We start from the raw sequence: 21,798 nt of genomic DNA on the forward strand, positions 1-21,798 counted from the left end.
CTTGACGAGTTTTTTTTTTGTTTTGTTTTAGGAAACTATAGGCCAGTTAGCCTAACATCTGTCATAGGGAAATTACTAGAATCCATTACTAAGGAGGTTATAGCAGGATGTTTAGAAAATCATAATGCAATCCGACAGAGTCTACAGGGTTTATTAGAGTTCTTCGAGGAAGTAACAAGCAAGGTAGATAAAGGGGAGCCTGTAGATGTGGGTACTGGATTTCCAAAAGGCATTTAATAAGGTGCCACGTCAAAAATTACTACACAAGAACATGATGTAGGGGGTAACATATTGGCATGGATAAAGGACTGGTTAGCTAACAGGAAGCAGAGCGTAGGGATAAATGGGTCTTTTTTGTGTTGGCAAGCTGTAACTAGTGCAGTGCCACAGGGATCAGTGTTGGGGCCTCAACCATTTACAATTTATATTAATGACTTGGATGAAGGGACAAAATGTATAGTAACTAAATTTGCCAATGACACCAAGATAGGAAGGAAAGTAAGTTGGCAAGAGGAGGTAAAGAGTCTACAAAGGGATATAGATAGGTCAAGTGAGTGGGCAAAAGTTTGGCAGATGGGAAAATCTGAACTTGTCTACTTTGGCAGGAAGAATAGAAAAGCTGTATACTATTTAAATGGAAAGAGTCTGCAGAACTCTGGTACAGAAGGATCTGGGTGTTCTGGTACATGAATCACAAAAGGTTAGTGTGCAGGTATGGCAAGTGATTAGGAAGGCAAATGGAATGTTGGCGTTTATTGCAAGGGGAATCGAGTATAAAAGTGGGGAAGTTTTACTGCAGCAGTACAGGACATTGGTGAGACCACATCTGGAGTACTGAGTACAGTTTGGTCTCCTTATTTGAAAAAGGATATAATTGTGTTAGAAGCAGTTCAGAGAAGGTTCACTCGACTAATTCCAAGGATGAAGGGCTTATCTTATGAAGAAAGGTTGAACAGGTTGGGCCCATACCAACTGGAGTTTAGAAGAATAAGAGGTGATCTTATTGAAGCATAAGATCCTGAGGGTACTTGATAGCGTGGATACCGGGGGGGATGTTTCCTCTTGTGGGGGAAACTAGAACTAGGGGACACAGTTTAAGAACAAGAGGTCTCCCTTTTAAGACAGAGATGGGGAGAAATTTTTTTCTCAAATGGTCATTAGTCTTTGAAATTCTCTTTCCCAGAAAGCAGTAGAGGTTGGGTCACTGAATTTATTTAAGGCTGAGTTAGATCGATTTTTGATAGACAAGGGAGTCAAGGGTTAAAGGGGGCATATCGGAAAGTGGAGTTGAGACCACAACCAGTTCAGCTATGATTTTATCGATTGAGGGAGCAGTCTTGAAGGGCCAATTGGCCTACTCCTGCTCCCAAATCCTATGTTTTCCCCCTCTTTTTGTGTGCCACTATCCACACATCTATCAACCAGGAAGGCATACCAGGCCTTGGTGCAGTTACAATGCTTTATGACTTGGCAGTATCACAATCACCATTATTGCTTCTCTCTTCCAGAAATTAAGTGCCACAAAGTATTAAATCGAATAGATACAGAGTGACAGCCCTTGCGACTTAAACCTATGGCTTTCTGGTCAACGGTTTATTGGTTTGTTACTAGGCCACTATTTTTACTTTTTTCTCCTTTTCTGCCAATCTTCTCCCTCCCATAGGTGTTGCCCCTTTACTAAAGTACAGTTCCACTGCCCAATGGTACTTCACCAAAGTGGCCATTCTTCATCAGTGAGCTTAGATAGCATGTGCTAGTAAGCTATTTGAATACAGGCAGCATCACAGCTAAGTAAACAAAACCTCCACTTACTTGACTTGTACACAAATATTTCAAGTGGTGATTGCTACATAGCAATCCCCCCAGCTGTTTTTTGCCCAACCCTAACCCATTTCAACACCCCCACTGCTGCCCAGACTCTTAAGCAAACTCACCACAGAGCAACAGTTGAACCTAGGACCTGACTTGTCCATGGGACTCAGCTACTCATACCTTTCTGAGATGAGCCATCTGGAGGGATCTGCATGTGTTCCATTTAGAATAAGTGATGTTGACTTTGATAGCTAGCAATTCTATCTACCCCCATTGGAGAGACCTAGAATTACATAGAATGAACAGCCCATATCAACCCATGCTGGTATTTATGCTCCACTTAAGCCTCCTCCTCTCCTTCCTCATCTAGTTCTGGCATAAGCCTCTATTCTGTTCTTCCTCATATACTTATCAGCTTGCCCTTAAATGTATCTATACTATTCGCTTCAACTACTATGGTCGTGATATTCACATTCTTGGCACTTTCTGGGTTAAGAAATTCCTTCTGAATTCCCCATTTGATTTCTTGGTGATTAGCTTACATTGATGACCTCTAGTTTTGCTCTTCTCAACAAGTGGGAACACACTCTGTATTTACTCTAGCAAAAACTATCATTGTGAAGACCTCAGACTTCTTTTTTCCAAGAGGACAGATCCAGCCGTTCATCTTTTCTTGGTAGGTACAACATCGTAGTTCTGGTATCATCCTTTTTTGTACCCTCTTCAAGTGCCTCTATATCCTTGATATATGGCAACTAAGACTGCTCACAGTTCTCCAAGTGTGGTCTAACCAAGGTTCGATACAAGTTCAGTTTAACTCCTCTATTTTCCAATTTTATCCCTCTAGAAATATGGCCGAGTCCTTGTTTTGCTTTTGTTATGGCCTTATTGACCTGTCATAAGTTTGAATGATTTGTGTATTTGTACTCCCAAAACTCTCAGCTTCTCTTGCACATTTAGCTTCTTATTTTCTAAGTAATATGTGATCTCATTCTTTTTAAAAAACCAAAATGTAACAGCTTATCCAGCTTGAAATTCATTTGCCAACTATATGCCTATTCTGCAGGTTTTATCAATACCTTCTTGTAATCATTGGGTAGGCGGTGGCGTAGTGGTATTATCACTGGACTAGTAACCCAGAGACTCATGAAACCATTGTCGATTGTTGTAAAAACCCATCTGGTTTAGGGAAGGAAATCTGTTGTCCTTACCTGGTCTGGCCTACATGTGACTCCAGACCCACAGCAATGTGGTTAACTCTTACATGCCCTCTGAAATGGTCCAGCAAGCCACTCAGTTGTACCTAACCGCTACAAAGTCAATAAAAAGGAATGAAAATGGACGGACCACCCGGCATTGACCGAGGCACCGGAAACGACAACAGCAAACCCAGCCCTGTCGACCCTGCAAAGCCCTCCTTACTAACATCTGGGGGCTTGTGCCAAAGTTGGGAGAGCTGTCCCGCAGACTAGTCAAGCAAAAGCCTGACATAGTCATACTCACGGAATTATACCTGACAGATAATGTCCCAGACACTGCCATCACCATCCCCGGGTATGTCCTGTCCCACCGGCAGGACAGACCCACCAGAGGTGGTGGCACAGTGGTATACAGGAGGGAGGGAGTTGCCCTGGGAGTCCTCAACATTGACGCCGGACCCCATGAAATCTCATGGCATCAGGTCAAACATGGTCAAGGTAACCTCCTACTGATTACCACCTACCGCCCTCCCTCAGCTGATGACTCAGTACTCCTCCGTGTTGAACACCACTTGGAGGAAGCACGGAGGGTGGCAAGGGCACAAAATGTACTCTGGGTGGGGGACTTCAATTTCCATCACCAAGAGTGGCTCGGTAGCAACACTACTGACCGAACTGGCATAAAGGACATAACTGCTAGACTGGGTCTGCGACAGGTGGTGGGGGAACCAACACGAGGGAAAAACATACTTGACCTCGTCCTCACCAATCTGCCGGCTGCAGATGCTTCTGTCCATGACTGTATTGGTAGGAGTGACCACCGCACAGTCCTTGTGCAGACGAAATCCCACCTTCACATTGAGGATACCGTCCATCGTGTTGTGTGGCACTATCACCGTGCTAAATGGGACAGATTTCGAACAGATCTAGCAATGCAAAACTGGGCATCCATGAGGCGCTGTGGGCCATCAGCAGCAGCAGAATTGTACTCAACCGCAATCTGTAAGCCCATGGCCCGGCATATCCCCCACTCTACCATTATCATCAAGCCAGGAGACCAACCCTGGTTCAATGAAGAGTGCAGGAGGGCATGCCAGGAGCAGCACCAGGCATACCTCAAAATGAGGTGTCAACCTGGTGAAGCTACAACACAGGACTACCTGTGTGCCAAACTGCGTAAGCAGTATGCGATAGACAGAGCTAAGCGATCTCATAACCAACGGATCAGATCTAAGCTCTGCAGTCCTGCCACATCCAGCCGTGAATGGTGGTGGATAATTAAACAACTAACTGGAGGAGGCGGGTCCACAAATATCCCCATCCTCAATGATGGAGGAGCCCAGCACATCAGTGCGAAAGATAAGGCTGAAGCATTTGCAACAATCTTCAGCCAGAAGTGCCAAGTTGATGATCCATCTCAGCCTCCTCCTGAAGTCCCCAGCATCACAGATGCCAGACTTCAGCCGATTCGATTCACTCCGCGTGATATCAAGAAACGACTGAAGGCACTGGATACTGCAAAAGCTATGGGCCCTGACAATATTCCGGCAATAGTACTGAAGACCTGTGCTCCAGAACTTGCCGCGCCCCTAGCCAAGCTGTTCCAGTACAGCTACAACACTGGCATCTACCCTGCAATGTGGAAAATTGCCCAGGTATGTCCTGTACACAAAAAGCAGGACAAGTCCAACCTGGCCAATTATCGCCCCATCAGCCTACTCTCAAACATCAGTAAAGTGATGGAAGGTGTCATCAACAGTGCCATCAATCGGCACTTGCTTAGCAATAACCTGCTCAGTGACACTCAGTTTGGGTTCCGCCAGGGCCACTCAGCGACTGACCTCATTACAGCCTTGGTTCAAATATGGACAAAAGAGCTGAACTCAAGAGGTGAGGTGTGAGTAACTGCCCTTGACATCAAGGCAGCATTTGACCGAGTATGTCATCAAGGAGCCCTCGCAAAACTGAGGTCAATGGAAATTAGGGGGAAAACCCTCCGCTGGCTGGAGTCATACATGGCGCAAAGTAAGATGGCTGTGGTTGTTGGAGGTCAATCATCTGAGCTCCAGGACATCACTGCAGGAGTTCCTCAGGGTAGTGTCCTAGGCCCAACCATCTTCAGCTGCTTCATCAATGACCTTCCTTGAATCATAAGGTCAGAAGTGGGGATGTTCGCTGATGATTGCACAATGTGCAGCACCATTCGTGACTCCTCAGATACTGAAGCAGTCCGTGTAGAAATGCAGCAAGACCTGGACAATATCCAGGCTTGGGCTGATAAGTGGCAAGTGACATTCGCGCCACACAATGCCAGGCAATGACCATCTCCAACAAGAGAGAATCTAATCATCTCCCCTTGACATTCAATGGCATTACCATCGCTGAATCCCCCACTATCAACATCCTAGGGGCTACCATTGACCAGAAACTGAACTGGAGTAGCCGTATAAATACCGTGGCTACAAGAGCAGGTCAGAGGCTAGGAATCCTGAGGTGAGTAACTCACCTCCTGACTCCCCAAATCCTGTCCACCATCTACAAGGCACAAGTCAGGAATGTGATGGGATACTCTCCACTTGCCTGGATGGGTGCAGCTCCAACTACGCTCAAGAAGCTCGACACCATCCAGGACAAAGCAGCCCGCTTGATTGCCACCCCATCTACAAACATTCACTCCTTCCACCACCGACGCACAGTGGCAGCAGTGTGTACCATCTACAAGATGCACTGCAGCAATGCACCAAGGCTCCTTAGACAGCACCTTCCAAACACCGACCTCTATCAACTAGAAGGACAAGGGCAGCAAATACATGGGAACACCACCACCTGCAAGTTCCCCTCCAAGTCACACACCATCCTGACTTGGAACTATATCGCCGTTCCTTCACTGTCACTGGGTCAAAATCCTTGAACTCCCTTCCTCACAGCACTGTGGGTATACCTACCCCAAAAGGACTGCAGCGGTTCAAGGCGGCAGCTCACCACCACCTTCTCAAGGGCAATTAGGGATGGGCAATAAATGCTGGCCTAGCCAGCGACGCCCACATCCCTTGAATGAATTTTAAAAAAAAATCTGTTGCAGTCGTCCTCAGTATTGACTCTTCATCTACAATTTAGTGTCATCCACAAATTTCGAAATTGTTCATATAAATTGTGAACAGTGGTCCCAGCACTGATTCTTGTGTGACCCCACTAGCTTTTATCCCTGCTCTCTGCTTTCTGTCTTGCAGCCAGCCACATGCTCTCACTTTATTCACTGGTCTATTATGTGACAACTTAACGAAAGCCTTACGGAAATCTAGATAAATTATGTCTACTGCATTACCCTCGTCTACCCTCTGTTATCTCTTCAAGGAGTTCAATGAAGTAGGTCAAGCTACACTATTCAGTTTTAAATCCATGCTGATTATTCATTGTTATATTTTTGATTTCTACATGTTTTTTCTATTTTCGCCTTTAGTATGGATTTCATTATTTTTCTTACTTTCGATGTTAAGCTGACTGTTCTATAGTTCCCTGGAAACATTCTACCTCCCTTCTTCAACACAGTTTAGCTATCTGCTAGTCCTCTGATACATTTAATAATTCTTTTGAAAAAATTGTAGTGAGTCATAATGCCTCTGCTACCTCTTCACTAGATTCTTTTAAAATACACAGATGCAATCCTTCCAGACCTGGGGTTTTAATTCACTTTTGAATTTGATTAATATAATAAATCACAGAATCGTTACAGTGCAGAAGGAGGCCATTCGGCCCATTGGGTCCGCACCAGCTCTCCGAAAGAACTCCCTCAGTTCCATTCCCCTGCCCTCTCCCCATAACGCTGCACATTCTTCCTTTTCATATAACTGTCTAATTCTCTCTTGAATGCTTCAATTGAACCTGCCTCCACCACGTTCTCAGGCAGAGCATTCCAGACCTTAACCACTCGCTGCGTGAAAAAGCTTTTCCTCACGTCATTTGTGCTGCTTTTACCAAATACTTTAAATCCATGCCCTCTCGTTCGCGAACAGTTTCTCTCCATCTACTCTGTCCAGATCCCTCATGATTTTGACTACCTCCATCAAATCACCTCTCAGCCTTCTCCAAGGAAAACAATCCTAACTTCTCCAATCTATCTTCATAACTGAAATCCCTCATCCCTGGAACCATTCTCATGAATCTTTTCTGTACTCTCTCCAATGCCCTCATGTCTTTCAAGCGTGGCACCCAAAATCGGACACAATACTCCAGCTGAGGCCGAACTAGTGTCTTATACAAGTTCAACAAAACTTCCTTGCTCTTGCCCCTATTAATAAAGCCCAGGATACTGTATGCTTTATTAACTGCTCTCTCAACCTGTCTGGCCACTTTCAATGACATACACACATATACATCTAGGTCCCTCTGCTCCTGCACCCCCTTTAGAATTGTACCCTTTATTCTGTATTGTCTCTGCATGTTATTCCTACCAAAATGAATCACTTCACATTTCCCTGCGTTGAACTACATCTGCCACTTGTCTGCCCATTCCACCAACTTGTCTATGTCCTTTTGAAGTTCTACACTAACCTCCTCACAATTCACAATGCCTCCAAGTTTCATATCACTGCAAACTTTGAAATTGTGCGCTGTACACCAAGATCTAGGTCATTAATCTTATCTTAGACCTTCTCGTCTCGAGAGACAACGGGAAAGCGCCTGGAGGTGGTCAGTGGTTTGTGAAGCAGCGCCTGGAGTGGCTATAAAGGCCAATTCTAGAGTGACAGACTTTTCCACAGGTGCTTTAGGAAAAATTGGTTGTCGGGGCTGTTACACAGTTGGCTCTCCTCTTGCGCTTCTGTCTTTTTTCCTCCCAACTGCCAAGTCTCTTCGACTCGCCACACTTTAGCCCCGCCTTTATGGCTGCCTGCCAGCTCTGGCGATCACTGGCAACTGACTCCCATGACTTGTGATCAATGTCACAGGACTTCATGTCGCGTTTGCAGACATCTTTAAAGCGGAGACATGAACGGTCGGTGGGTCTGATACCAATGACAAGGTCGCTGTACAATGTGTCGTTGGGGATCCTGCCATCTTCCATGCGGCTCACATGGCCAAGCCATCTCAAGCGCCGCTGGCTCAGTAGGGTGTATATGCTGGGGATGTTGGCCGCCTCAAGGACTTCTGTGTTGGAGATACGGTCCTGCCACCTGATGCCAAGGATTCTCCAGAGGCAGCGAAGATGGAATGAATTGAGACGTCTCTCTTGGCTGACATACGTTGTCCAGGCCTCGCTGCTGTAGAGCAAGGTACTGAGGACACAGGCTTGATACACTCGGACTTTTGTGTTCCATGTCAGTGCTCCATTTTCCCACACTCTCTTTGCCAGTCTGGACATAGCAGTGGAAGCTTTTCCCATGCGCTTGTTGATTTCTGCATCGAGAGACAGGTTACTGCTGATAGTTGAGCCTAGGTAGGTGAACTCTTGAACCACTTCCAGAGCGTGGTTGCCGATATTGATGGATGGAGCATTTCTGACGTCCTGTCCCATGATGTTCGTTTTCTTGAGGCTGATGGTTAGGCCAAATTCGTTGCAGGCAGCCGCAATCCTGTCCATAAGTCTCTGCAGACACTCTTCAGTGTGAGATGTTAATGCAGCATCGTCAGCAAAGAAGAGTTCCCTGATGAGGACTTTCCATACTGTGGTCTTTGCTCTTAGACGGGCAAGGTTGAACAATCCGCCACCTGATCTTGTGTGGAGAAAAATTCCTTCTTCTCAAGACTTGAACGCATGTGAGAGCAGCAGGGAGAAGATCCCAAACAGTGTAGGTGCGAGAACACAGCCCTGTTTCACGCCACTTAGGATAGGAAAGGGGTCTGATGAGGCGCCGCTATGCTGAATTTTGCCTTTCATATTGTCATGGAATGAGGCGATGATACTTAGTAGCTTTGGTGGACATCAGATCTTTTCTAGTAGTCTGAAGAGACCACATCTGCTGACGAGGTCAAAGGCTTTGGTGAGATCAATGAAAGCAACGTAGAGGGGCACCTGTTGTTCACGGCATTTCTTCTGTGGGGAAAGTCTTCTCTCAAGTCGCTTTAAACAGGCTCCAGAAGCTGGCTGAGCGTGTCTACCCTGAGGCACAGTGTGGCTTTCGAGCAGAGAGATCCACCATTGACATGCTGTTCTCCCATCGCCAGCTTCAGGAGAAATGCCGTGAACAACAGATGCCCCTCTACGTTGCTTTCATTGAGGTTATTAATATATATCAGGAAAAGCAAGGGTCCCAACACCGATCCCTGGGGAACTCCACTACAAACCTTCCTCCAGCCCGAAAAACATCCATTAACCACTACTCTTTGTTTCCTGTCACTCAGCCAATTTCATATCCATGTTGCTACCGTCTCTTTTATTCCATGAGCTCCAAGTTTGCTCACAAGTCTGTTGTGGGGCACTGTATCGAACGCCTTTTGAAAGTCCATGTACACCACATCATCACACCACAGCATTGTCCTCATCAACCCTCTGTTACCTCCTTAAAAAACTCCAGCAAGTTAGTTAAACATGATTTTCCCTCAAGAAATCCATGCTGGCTTTCCTTAATTAACTCGCATTTGTCCATGTGACTATTGATTTTGTCCTGAATTATTTTTAATTTTTTTTTAATGTAGTTATATCATTTCTAATTTCATCTTCTGATGCCATGGCCACCTGATCTGTCTCCCTGGTAAAATACTGAAGCAAAAATTATTATTTAATATGTCTGCCATTTCGCTATCACTTCCTGTGTCGATTGCTGAGCTTCCTTTATTTTTTATCTGAGACTGTAGAATATTTTGCTATTTTGTACTCCGTTTCTTGATAATTTAATTTAATTGATCCTCAGTGCCTTCCAATTTTTTCTGACTTCTCTCCTGATATCTTTGCATTCTCCCTCGTCATCCTCTCCCACCTGCTATCTTTACATTAAATTTTTCCTTGCATCTTTATTTACACATGAAGCCTCATTCGTGTTTAGTTTGATATGGTTTTTAGTGGAATATATTTTTCCTGGAACCTGAACATCTGTACCAAAACAAAAAATTATTTTACCTGTCTGTAGTTCCTTCTGTCCAAAGCCATTCGATGTTGCCAAAAGTGCTTGAAGAATGGAGGAAGGATTTCAGTTTTGATGTAGTTGGCTTCCACACCATCTGTCCCACAACACTGTTTCACGACCTACAAAGAATGCATTCAAGTTACTAGCAGAGGTCACTGTAGTTCTTTACAACTGGTTTAACTAACATAGTGTTAGAAGAGACTTAAAGTTATTTCATAGAGAAACATTAAACTCCATACTCAATAGGTTGAAATAGATAACCTGAGGTTAGATCATGCGTGATATAAAAAGTTCTTGGCCATGCAAATTAGTTACGGCAATAATGCTGACAATCTTCAGTGATAGGCAGTATATTATTAAAATATAGTTATTCAACTTACAATGTTTTGAAAGCAGTAAAAGTGTTTTCACCTCACTTGGCTGTACAACTGTGTAATTTTAAACTACACCAAAAGTGTATCTGGTTCTTTCATCTATCGCCAACCAAAAGAATTTATGTCTCAAAAGTAATATAAATTCAAGTACTGATAAGCCTATTCCACCCAAAGGTACAAATACTTATCAGGACATCAAAATTATTAGAAATTACTTCCCATGAAATATACTCCAGTAAAATAAAACTTTAAGAGAATCATATTGCATAGGAGGCCATTCAGCACACTGTAACCAGTACCAGCTTTTTCAAAGAGTTATCCAATTCGACCCACTATCCGACTCTTTCCCCATAGCACGGAAAACATTTCCTTTTCAAGTATATATCCAATTCCCTTTGAAAGTTACGACTAAATCTGCTACTTTCAGGCAGTGCATTCCAGATCATAGTAACTCGCTGTATAAAACAATTTTTCCTCCCCCAGCAACCAGTGTCCTTTCAGAAGTGGCGAGTGGAAGATCCATCTCCGCCCACCTGAGGTCCTCATCATCACAGGAGCGCGTCTTCAGCCAATTCGAATTACTCCACGTGATTAAGAAATGGCTCGGCACATTGGACACAGCAAAGGCTACAGGCCCCAACAACATCCCGGCTATAGTGCTGAAAACTTATGCTACAGAACTAGCTGTGCCTCCTGCCAAGCTGACGAAGTGGAAAATTGCCCATATATGCCCTGTCCACAAAAAGCAGGACAAATCCAATCCGGCCAAATACTACCCCTTCAGTCTACTCTGAATCATCAGCAAAGTGATGGAAGGGGTGGCCGACAGTGCTATCAAGTGGCACTTACTCATAAATAAGCTGCTCACCGATGCTCAGTTTGGGTTCCACTAGGGCCACTCAGCTCCAAACCTTGTTACAGCCTTGGTATAAGCATGGTCAAAAGATCTGAATTCCAAAGGTGAGAGTGACTGCCCGTGACATAAAGGCACCATTTGACCGAGTGTGGCCTCAAGGAGTGCTAGTAAAATTGAAGTCAATGGGAATCAGGGGAAAACTCTCCAATGGCTGGAGTCATATTTAGCACAAAAGGTCATGGTTGTTGGAGGCCATTAAGCTCATCTCCATGACATCACTGCAGAGGTTCCTCAGGGTAGTGTCCTTGGCCCAATAATCTTCAGCTGCTTCATCAATGACTTTCCCCTCCATCATAAGGTCAGAAGCGTGGATGTTCATTGATGACTGCACAGCATTCAGTCTATTTGCAAATCCTCAAATAACAAAGTAGTCCATGCCCATAAGCAGCAAGATCTGGACAACATTCAGCCTTGGGCTGATATGTGGTAAGTAACATTCGTGCCACACAAGTACCATCTCCGACAAGAGAGTATCTAACCATCTCCATTGACATTCAATGGAATTATCATTGTTAAGTACCCCACCATCAACTTCCTGGAGGTCACCATTAACCAGAAACTTAGCTGGACCAGCCACATTAATACTCTGGTTACAAGAGCAGGGTATTCTGCAGTGAATGACTCACTTCCTGACTCCCCAAAGCCTTTCCATGATATACAAGGCATTAAATCAGGAGTGTGATGGATTGAATATAACCCAAACAACACTCAAGCAGCTTGACACCATCCAGCCCATTGGCACCTCATTCACCACCATAAACATTCACTCCCTCCATCACCGACACACCATGGATGCATTGTGTACCATTTACAAAATGTACTGCAGCAGCTTGCCAAAGGTTTCTTTGACAGCATCTTCCAAAACCGCAACCTCTACCACCTTGGACAAACGCAACAAGGACATGGGAATGCCACCACCTACAAGCTCCCCTCCAAGTCACACACCATTCTGAATTGAAAATATATCACCACTCCTCAATGGCTCAGTTGGTGGCACTCTCACCTGTGAGTCAGAGGCTGTGGGTTCAAGTTCCACTCGAGGACCTGAGCACAACAATCAAGGCTGACACTCCAGTGCAGTATTGAGTGCTGCACTGTTGGAGATGCCTTCTTTTAGATGAGATGTTAAATTGAGGCCCTGTCTGCCATCTCAGGTGGATGTAAATGATTCCAAGGCACAATTCTGACGAGCAGCAGGGGAGTTATGCCCAATTTCCTGGCCAATATTTATCCTTCAATCAATATCACAAACAGATTACCTGATTGTTGTTTGTGGAAGCTTGTGTGCAAACCATCCAGATGGTTACACTTCAAAAATACTGAATTGGCTGTAAAGCACTTTGGAACATCCTGTGATCATGAAAGGCCCTATATAAATGCAGCTCTTTTTCATTGTTACTGGATCAAAATTGTAAGACATCCCACCTAACAGCACTGTGGGAGTACCTCCAACTCATGGACTGCAGCAGTTCAAGAAGTCGGCTCACCACCACCTCCTCAAAGGCAATTAGGGATGGGCAATAAAAGCTACCTTTGCCAGTGACACCCACATCCCATGAATGAATTTTTTAAAAACTTGTACTGCACGAGAAACTGAATTACAAAGGATCTGAAAATTAAGAAAGTGAACTAAAGAAAAGCCTAGCAGTGCATACCTTTCATTTGAGTATCTACAGTCATGCTGAAAGTTGTTATTGAGCACATCCTATAAGATATGCTCAGTCTTATTGTTAAAAACTTGCCTTGAGCACAATCTTTTTCATTTCTTCATCAGGAGACTGAAACTCTCGGATAAGAATCAACATCACTTCCCGAGTATAGTAGTTAGCATATTCAGCATCCATGAGAGGAATCAGATATCCAATAGCCTTTAAGAAGGCAGCCAGACCCTAGAACAGACAGCATTTATATTAGGTGTTTCGAAGCTTATGAGGGAGCTTATCTCTTCTGATCACATAATGGTGAAATTCTAATTTTTACTGGGATTCTCTACTTTATAAGTTACCAACTATTGGGGAAAGTACACTGCAACGGCCAAGTGGTTCTCCATGTGGTGCGAGGAGTGTATGACAAAGTCAACAAATCCCAATAGTTACATCACTACATCTGGCTACAGATATCATGAAATTTCTGGGGCACATTGCCTGGTTGCATGAAGTGGGGAAGATCACAAAAAAAAACTTCAAATTTGACGCTTAACTTTTGCATCTGCACACATTAATACGGTCAATGTTTGTCAAATACACCTCGTTTTTATTGAAGCAAAAAAATTCACATGTACTAAAAAATACATTTTATAAATATACTAAAAGATTGACTGTCTTAAGTTCCTTGGTGGCAGATACCCTTGACCTGTATTCACCGTTATTCCATTGAATATTGGCTATGGTATGGTAACATCTGTTCAATACCAATAGTTAAAAGCACAGAATGAATTATAAAATTATGCTCATATGGACAATCTTACTTTGCCTCGGTGTTGACGGATACCCTTCCACAATGGTTTTAGAACAGAGTCAAATGACTCAATACCATATGGGGTTGCAGCTTCAGCCAATGCAGCAATAGCCAGAGCACTAATGGTTCGAACCTTCTGCTGTTCATCAACCAGACCTATGAAAAAGGGAGCATTTTTTAAGATCAACCTACATACCCATTCAACTTATTATAATATACTCTAACTAAAGTCTCCACATAAAACTATAAAAATACAGTTTGCAGTGTAAATTGTTTTATGTAGAAATTTATAAATTTCAAATTAGATTCCTCACGAAGTACACATTACTAAAAAGCTTCTCAAAAGTTACTCGTGACAGATTGGACAATTTTCTGCCGTTTTTGCTACTTTATCAGTACATACCATGTTCAATAATTTCAACCAAGCTCCTCAGATGAGGCAAGATAGCACAACCCATAAGGATGGCAATCTGCTGTACAATTTTGATTCCTGTGTGCCTAGCCTGCCACGATTTCTTGCTCTTACACACAGCTTTAAGGAAAGGCAATAGTGATGGGATACCCAGAGCAGAGGCAACAACAGCAAAGGCTCTAGCTGTTGTGTTACGCACGTACTCATCCATGTTATCAATATCAGGACGCATAGTGGAAATCATAGTGGCAAGACCTGCAGCCTAAAAATACACAAAACAAAAACATGTCAGACCAGTAGACAAGCAGATCAATTCCTTTAATTTTGAAATTTGATACTGGATTCAACTGAAATTGTAAATGACTGAACACATACCTTTGCTAAGTTAGAGATGATTTCCCTACCTTCCACTCTGGCATAATAGTCTTCATCAATCAGCAATGGCTCAATAACCACAAGAATCTGTATTAACAAATAAAGTAATCGTTATATTAAATACATACTCTTCACTGTCACTTAATAACAGGATTAGAAAGAACTGAACGAAAACACCCCAATCTGACTCACCTTTTGATTCTCTCACCTTGAGGGAAAGCATCTAACCTTTGCTCATCACCTTCCAACAGCAACATGGTTGAAATCTGGACTTCATGACCTCATTACCCATAATTACATGAGACAGCACATTAAAGGATCCTAAAATTACTTCCGATTGTTATTGCTGTCCCTCCCTTGCAGGACCACAGAAAATTTAGTGATTCAGGAAAAGAAAATACTGCTCGCCAAGATCATAAACAGATCTTAAACTTTGCTCACTTCCTAACAAAAATAAAACCCTAGAATCCAGGTTTTTTTTTAAAGCAATGAATATTACTCGCCCCCTCATCGCCAATTTTCTTGCCTGCTTCAGTAACGGCATTGAATCATGCTAACATGGTCACACAAAGGTACCCAGCCAGCCTTTGGTATCTCATCCACATTGCCAATCTTTATGGGTTAGAGAAGGTTATTTTACAGGCAATCAGACAAGCTCCATCCTGTCTTCATCCAAAATCCACACACATGCATTCTCCAACAGAGATCAGTCCAAAACCACTTAGCACCTGTAACATATTTTTCCATTCCTATCTCAGGGATATTGAGCGAACTGTTCCCTCCCAACTATCTTTGACAGATATCTGGAACCTTAGCACAAAGTATGGATCAAAACTGAGATCTTTCTGGTCCATATGACTCAATTTAATATTGGGAAGTGCATTTGCTAAAACAGCCACCAAATAAAACCCAAATCAAATAGTTTGAAACACAAAAATTTTTTTTTGAAATCTACCAGAAACATCTCCAAGCATTCTTGAATGCAGACCCAAGTCAAACTAAACACTGCAACAGGGTGATACTGCAGTCAAAAGTACATAACTTGATCAATTTGGTTTCCCCCACTGCGCAAAGGTGATAAAATGGCAGGTCTGAGATGTAAGGCAATCTACCAGTACCAAGCTCCCTCCCCAACATTTGAGGAGGAGACACCATTAACCAGCTGTAATACTACCACAGCTACAAGAACAGGACAGACACTTGGTACATTGCATCATTTGGCTCAGCTCCTGATCCCTCAAAGCCTCTCCACCATAGAGAAAACTATAGTCAGGAGTAGGATGGAATACTTAACACTTCGCATGTGCAGCTGTAATAACCGAGAAACTCAACATCAGAGATATGGTTTGGTTGGTACAGAGTAGCACTGGGTTCAACATCCAGCATTGGTGCAATTGTGACTCAAATGTGTGCTATCCACAGGATGGACTGCAGCAACTTACCAAGCTTACATCGACAGCACATGCCAGCCGTGCAACTTTTACCACTAAGACAAGAGCAGCAATGTGATCGAACACAACCACCTCAAATTTACATATGATCCTGACTCAGATTTTTAAACTGCTGTTTCATCACTGGGTCAAAATTCTAGAACTTCTTGCCTAAAACCATTGTGGAAGCACCATCATAGAACTGCAGTGGCTCATGGCGGTGATTTCCCATGATCTTCTCAGGGCAGTTAGGAAGATGAAATAAATGTAGCCTTGCCAGTGTTGCCCATGATCAATTTTTTTTAAATTATACCCCTTGATCTTTTCATATTTTTAAACTGCTCAAATTAACAATGTAACCTAGCAAACATAAATATACCTTGTGCACATATGGTCGAACTAAATCATCCAATTTGTACAGGATTCGGTCAATAACTTTAACCAGCAAGTGACGCTCCTGGTCTTCAAGTGTTGGGGACATCAGCAGCGGAAGAATTTGATTGAACAGGGGACCAGCTCCGAATTCTCTGGCTTTATCAGTTATTTGACGCAAGGCAGCCTTGGAAAAAAAGAAGAAAGTCATATTTGCTCCAGTATAACACAACCAACCCTTTATAACTCAAAATAATTATGCTTACCTTCCTCATCGGTGGAGTACCGTTCTTTATTTTCAGGAGCAACTTCATTATCTTTCTTTCCTTCTGCTCTTCTGGGCTTAGAGTCGATTCATCAACTTCAACCTTATGAGTACAAATGTAACAAATATGCTTGTTCAGAGCTTGATTGCTCAAAACTTCCTCCGAGAAAAGCTACACAACTCATGCAGAATCATTATCTCAACAGTTTTGCGAGAAAACGTGCAAGTATAACACACTCAGATTAAATGTATCCATATCAGACTTGTGAAATATTATGCAAATAATTAGTGCCTGGTAGTCCATTTGCTTTCTCATATTTTCATTTGGTCAACAAAATCTCACAGCAGAGACCAAGTTATGAAGAAAGACAGGAGAAAGTTGAGCTTTCCAGTTTTGATAGGAGTTGACTGAAAGGTAAGACTGTAGAGGTATTCTGACAGTGCAGCCCTCTCTCCACACTGTACCAACCTGGATTATATAAATCCACCTGGAGTGGGTTTGAGCCCACGACCATCTGGCTCATAGACGAAAATGTATTATAGGCATATAAATTAGGGTACCGGTGTGGTGGGAGGTGGGGAGATGGGGGGGGGGAATACATCTAATTTATTACTATGACAACCTTCTTCCACGTTAATATCGCCTGTCTGTCCACCTTCCCCTGCCCAGCTGCTAAGACCCTAATCAATGCCTACATTATCTTGACGTTAGGTTTCTCCACTGCTTCCAAAAACAAGTTGTTCACAATATAGCATGCAATAGCACTATCAGCTCCATCCTGATCAAGCTCCAGTGGATTATAAGATCCTTGTCCAAGTGTTCAAATTCCTCCATGGTTTTGCCAACCTACCTCTGTAATAACCGCCTGCAACTGTAGGTTCCTACACATACCCTTCACTCCTTACTCCAAATTACTTTTTACTCTCTCTTAACCACCACCATGCCCCATCTGCTACCATTCCTTTCAAAATTTCTCCACTTCATTCCTTGCTCCCAAAAGAGACACGAGTTGCTCTCTAATAAAAGTGCTGCAAAGATGTACGCAGCTGGTGCGTTGATACATTAAGTTTCACACGTTATTTCCAAGTGTAAACTAGTTCAGTTTGAAAGTTTGCATATTTATGTGTAAACCGTATGCAGCAGGGGTCGCCAACATGTCGATCGTGAGCTACAAGTAGCTTGCTGACAGTCTCTGAGAAGCTCGCCAGCGGTGACTGCAGCATGCGCAGTGTGTGTGATGTGGAGTGGGACGGAGGCTGTCATGTCGGATCCGCAGCAGGTGAGAAACTGCCACATGCAGAAGAATGGAGTCATGGGTGGGTGAGGAGTCTTCATAAACACCCAATGTAGGCCTCAAACAACCCCAATAAGAATAAAAGCAAAATACTGCAGATGCTGGAAATCTGAAATATAAAACAGAAAGTGCTGGAAATACTCAGCAGGTCTGGCAGCATCTGTGGAGAGAGAAATAGAGTTAACGTTTCAGGTCAGTGACTTTTCATGTTCTGATGAAAGATCACAGACCTGAAACGTTAACTCTGTTTCTCTCTCCACAGATGCTACCTGACCTGCTGAGTATTTCCTGTATTTTCCTCTTTCATTTCAGATTTCCAGAAACCATAGAATTTTGCTTTTGTTTTATTGCAGGTGTTGCTCACAGAACGGAGTCGAGAAACACAGTCAGTTTGTATCGGGTGGGTGTTGGATGCAGAATTCAGTCCCTGACCTCCTGCGTAGGTCTTTTTTGTTGCACCAGTTTGAATTAGAGTGCAGATGGAGGAAAAGCTGCTGGGTTTAACCCCAGGTATTATTCAGCCAAGTCAGGCCCAACAATTTCCAATGTGAGACTGTCAAGGGAGGTAGATTCCTGGGGAGATGACATTGCGAAATGGACAACAACCACTCATGAAGCCCCTGCTGGGCTTCTGGACACCGGCAAGTACAGTGATTTCTTGACAAGGCTTGCTTGCATGCAGTGTCAAGTATCACAATGAAATAAAGTTAAGATCAGTTTTTCTTCACATTAAATATACTATAATGTAATTGTAATTGCTACATATTTAGTTTACATTTATCTATCCATATTTTTTCAATATATGTTTAAGTGGCTTGTGATATTAGTTTATCAGAAGTAACTCTCACTAAAGAAAAGCTTGGAGACCTGATATACAGCATAAGCAGCAATTGGAGGACAATCCACTTCCAAAAAGTCACTGATACCACCTGTATGTATCAATGTAACTTACAAGTAATAAACACTTTTTTACCAGATAAAATTTGTAATTCACATTTCTTATTCCATTTATTATATATATAAATACCCAATTTTGCTGGGGGCTATCAGGAAACTACAAAATTCTCAACCACTCTTACCAGCAATTTGTCAAAGTACTGGATGTCATCAGGCTTCAGGAATGGAAGGTTCCCAGAGGGCTGGTCATTCATGTTCTTTGCAGAACGTTCTTCAGACTGCATGTGGAAACCAGTTAGGCCTCCAAGTGGTGTTGGCGTTGCAGTCAGTTTACGAGCAGGTGTTCGGATTGGGACGTAACCAGCTGGAGGTGGAAGGACCTGTCAGCATTTAAAACAAAGCTATTAATGTTCATTCAATAAATGATGGTAATAATTTAGATATAAAAAACAAGGTTAACAACTTTTCCTTAGCATTAGTGAGTTTCAATTTCAACGTTTTGCTTGGACAATTCTTTCCTTATTCAATAGGTCAGTGGATTAACAGTTCAGTGACCATTTATTCAAATTTTGAAACCGGGCAAGCAACATTACCAAATCAACTCTCCGCCCTTTTGTTGGCAATTATTAAACTGAAACAAAAATACTGAATACCTTTTGCAACATACTACCAACATCATATCATTAACAACTTAGTCATCACACTCTTCTACTGTGAGTGAAGACTATAATGATAGCATTTGGTTAAGCTCTCGTTTGTGGGGTTCACTTGGCATTCATTCTGCACCCTCTTCAAAAGCCAAACTCCCATTTCCCCACAGATATGCCTTTAAATAGGACAATATTATTGTCCAGGAACAAACATTTGAAAGTAACTACTCTTGCAAGAAAGTGCAGCCCCTAACATCAATCTTACATGGTCACCCAATTGTCATTTTTCAAAAACCGTCTGCAGAGATTAATGCCACCACCATGCCTCTATCCAATGCACCCAAGAAATGGACAGCCAGTTATAAAAAATTGTGATTCATATGGTCGCTACCTATGACATGGTGCGCACTGCTGCATTGGGTAGAAGTTAGCCTGTACTGAGGTTAATGGCCTGTAGGCCAGAATGTGCCACCTTGATGCACAGACCTCCACAATGCAGGAAGAAAAGCCCTTTGGTGGGAGCAAGGTAACTTGTTGAAAAATTAGCGAACCGGATACCAGCCCACAAAGTCAGTAATATCAGTTTCAATCTGCATGGTTTTAGGGTATCTGCATTTTTAATCTAATGCCGTTCAACCTGTGCATCACCAACAGTACCAAGTGGACAACAATATGCATCCTTAATAAAGCCAACATCTAGATTCATGACAGATATATTCCTGTCACTAGCCCAGGTAACCTCAACAGTATACTCTCTCCTCCAATGAAGAATCTTCAAGAGAGTCCAGTGTCTTCCATTAAATACAAATATAAAAACACAATGTCACTACAGAATGCAGACAGTGCACCAGGTTTACATTAGATTACCTTATAGCCTTCAGGGAACATGGCATCCAGTTCCTCATCTGTAAGTGGGCGATTTCGTTCATCAATTTCACGCTCCCAGCGCCATGCCTGCAGTTGTTCAGGTGTCATACTCATCAAGTGACCTATAAAGTTGAATTATTTGAATACTTTTCTCTAAAATTTATCTGAACATGAAATGTTAAATACTTTCAACTCTTAGTAGAATACAATGCCTTTGTACAAGTCTGTCCTTTCCATAATCTCCAAGTTAAACTTCCCAGAGTTTGTTCTAATTTGCTATGGAAAAAAATGGCTTAAGTGCCATTATTTATGAAATTAATGCTTTAAACATCAGTACTGAAACAGAATCTAAGCACCTGACTTTACACAATACTTTTTGCTGGTTCTACTTTAAAATTAGAAATAAACTGATTTGGCAGCTCAACTAACTTGTTCCATACCTCCTTAATTGTTACATAATACAATTTTTAGAGTTAATACCACTAGATCCAGATCCCATTGCAAGTGTGCATGTTGGCGTGACGAGGACAGGACTGATCTTAACACTGCTGTCTGCCTCCCCTCCATCATTCAGACTCAGACATTCAGACTCAGTCATTTGGGCAAGCACCAAAAGGGCCACTGGTGGTTACTGAACTATGTCTAAATATCTGATATAAAATGCCAAATTTTAAGTCTTATCAGAAATATTCTACAAATATAAACTCAGTAAAAGTACAACTTTTCCTTCATCACCATATACCTGGTGTAGGTGTTGCCATAGCCATTGCCGGTGTGCCTTTTGGTGTAATTCCACTAGGGGTAAGCAATGGAGTACTGCCACCCATTTGACTAGCTGGTGTTTCATCCCAACGAGACTTTCTTTTGCTTGCACCAGGGGTTGGAGTTTCACCAATAGAGTCACCTCCACGATCTGTACGTGGTGTCTCAGCCCAGCCACTGCCATGTCCAGGCGTTTCTAAAATAAGAAATTAGACAGTGAACAAGAGCCCAAGATCAACACTTTAAAAGCAGAAAAACATTCAGGAAAATTCCTTGTTCTACATCACCTGAAACATGTCACAATAGCTTTTAAAGTAACATTATTCAATATTACACGAGACTCCATCTAGTTTATTTGTGCAAACCAAAGTAAAACTCGACAAGTCCAAGAACTATCAATATCATTCCAATTAGTACCAATTTAAAGAAAACACCATGGATGTTGGAATTTTAAAAAAATGTAAAACAAAGTGCTGGCAGATAGTGCCAGCAGTTTCGAGACAGTTGGGTCACTTCCTGAGGGGAATGACAGACTGGGCATTGTTTATCTTCCTTGAATGTTGGGACTTGTCGGATTGACTGCAACGTTGCGTACTTTCTTATTTTCCTATGAAAAACACAGGTGCATCCCCATCTGACAGCAGAAAATGTGTC

At 42.7% G+C, this 21,798-nt stretch overlaps 1 protein-coding gene across 2 annotated transcripts in view; it reads right to left on the minus strand.

The window, feature by feature from the left end:
• Positions 1-21,798, minus strand: part of sf3b1 (splicing factor 3b, subunit 1) — a 72,606-nt gene that overhangs the window by 20,147 nt on the left and 30,661 nt on the right. For both annotated transcript variants that reach the window (XM_068035692.1, XM_068035694.1), the window contains 10 exons: positions 21,125-21,340; positions 20,383-20,504; positions 19,048-19,245; positions 16,675-16,776; positions 16,416-16,595; positions 14,607-14,693; positions 14,223-14,493; positions 13,830-13,975; positions 13,105-13,251; positions 10,066-10,191 (listed from right to left, as the gene is read on the minus strand). In XM_068035692.1, coding sequence (XP_067891793.1) covers positions 10,066-10,191; positions 13,105-13,251; positions 13,830-13,975; positions 14,223-14,493; positions 14,607-14,693; positions 16,416-16,595; positions 16,675-16,776; positions 19,048-19,245; positions 20,383-20,504; positions 21,125-21,340 — 1,595 coding nt within the window. The remainder of the gene's footprint in view (positions 1-10,065; positions 10,192-13,104; positions 13,252-13,829; positions 13,976-14,222; positions 14,494-14,606; positions 14,694-16,415; positions 16,596-16,674; positions 16,777-19,047; positions 19,246-20,382; positions 20,505-21,124; positions 21,341-21,798) is intronic.

This window comes from Heterodontus francisci, chromosome 7, assembly GCF_036365525.1.
Source record: "Heterodontus francisci isolate sHetFra1 chromosome 7, sHetFra1.hap1, whole genome shotgun sequence".
Lineage (NCBI taxonomy): Eukaryota > Metazoa > Chordata > Chondrichthyes > Heterodontiformes > Heterodontidae > Heterodontus > Heterodontus francisci.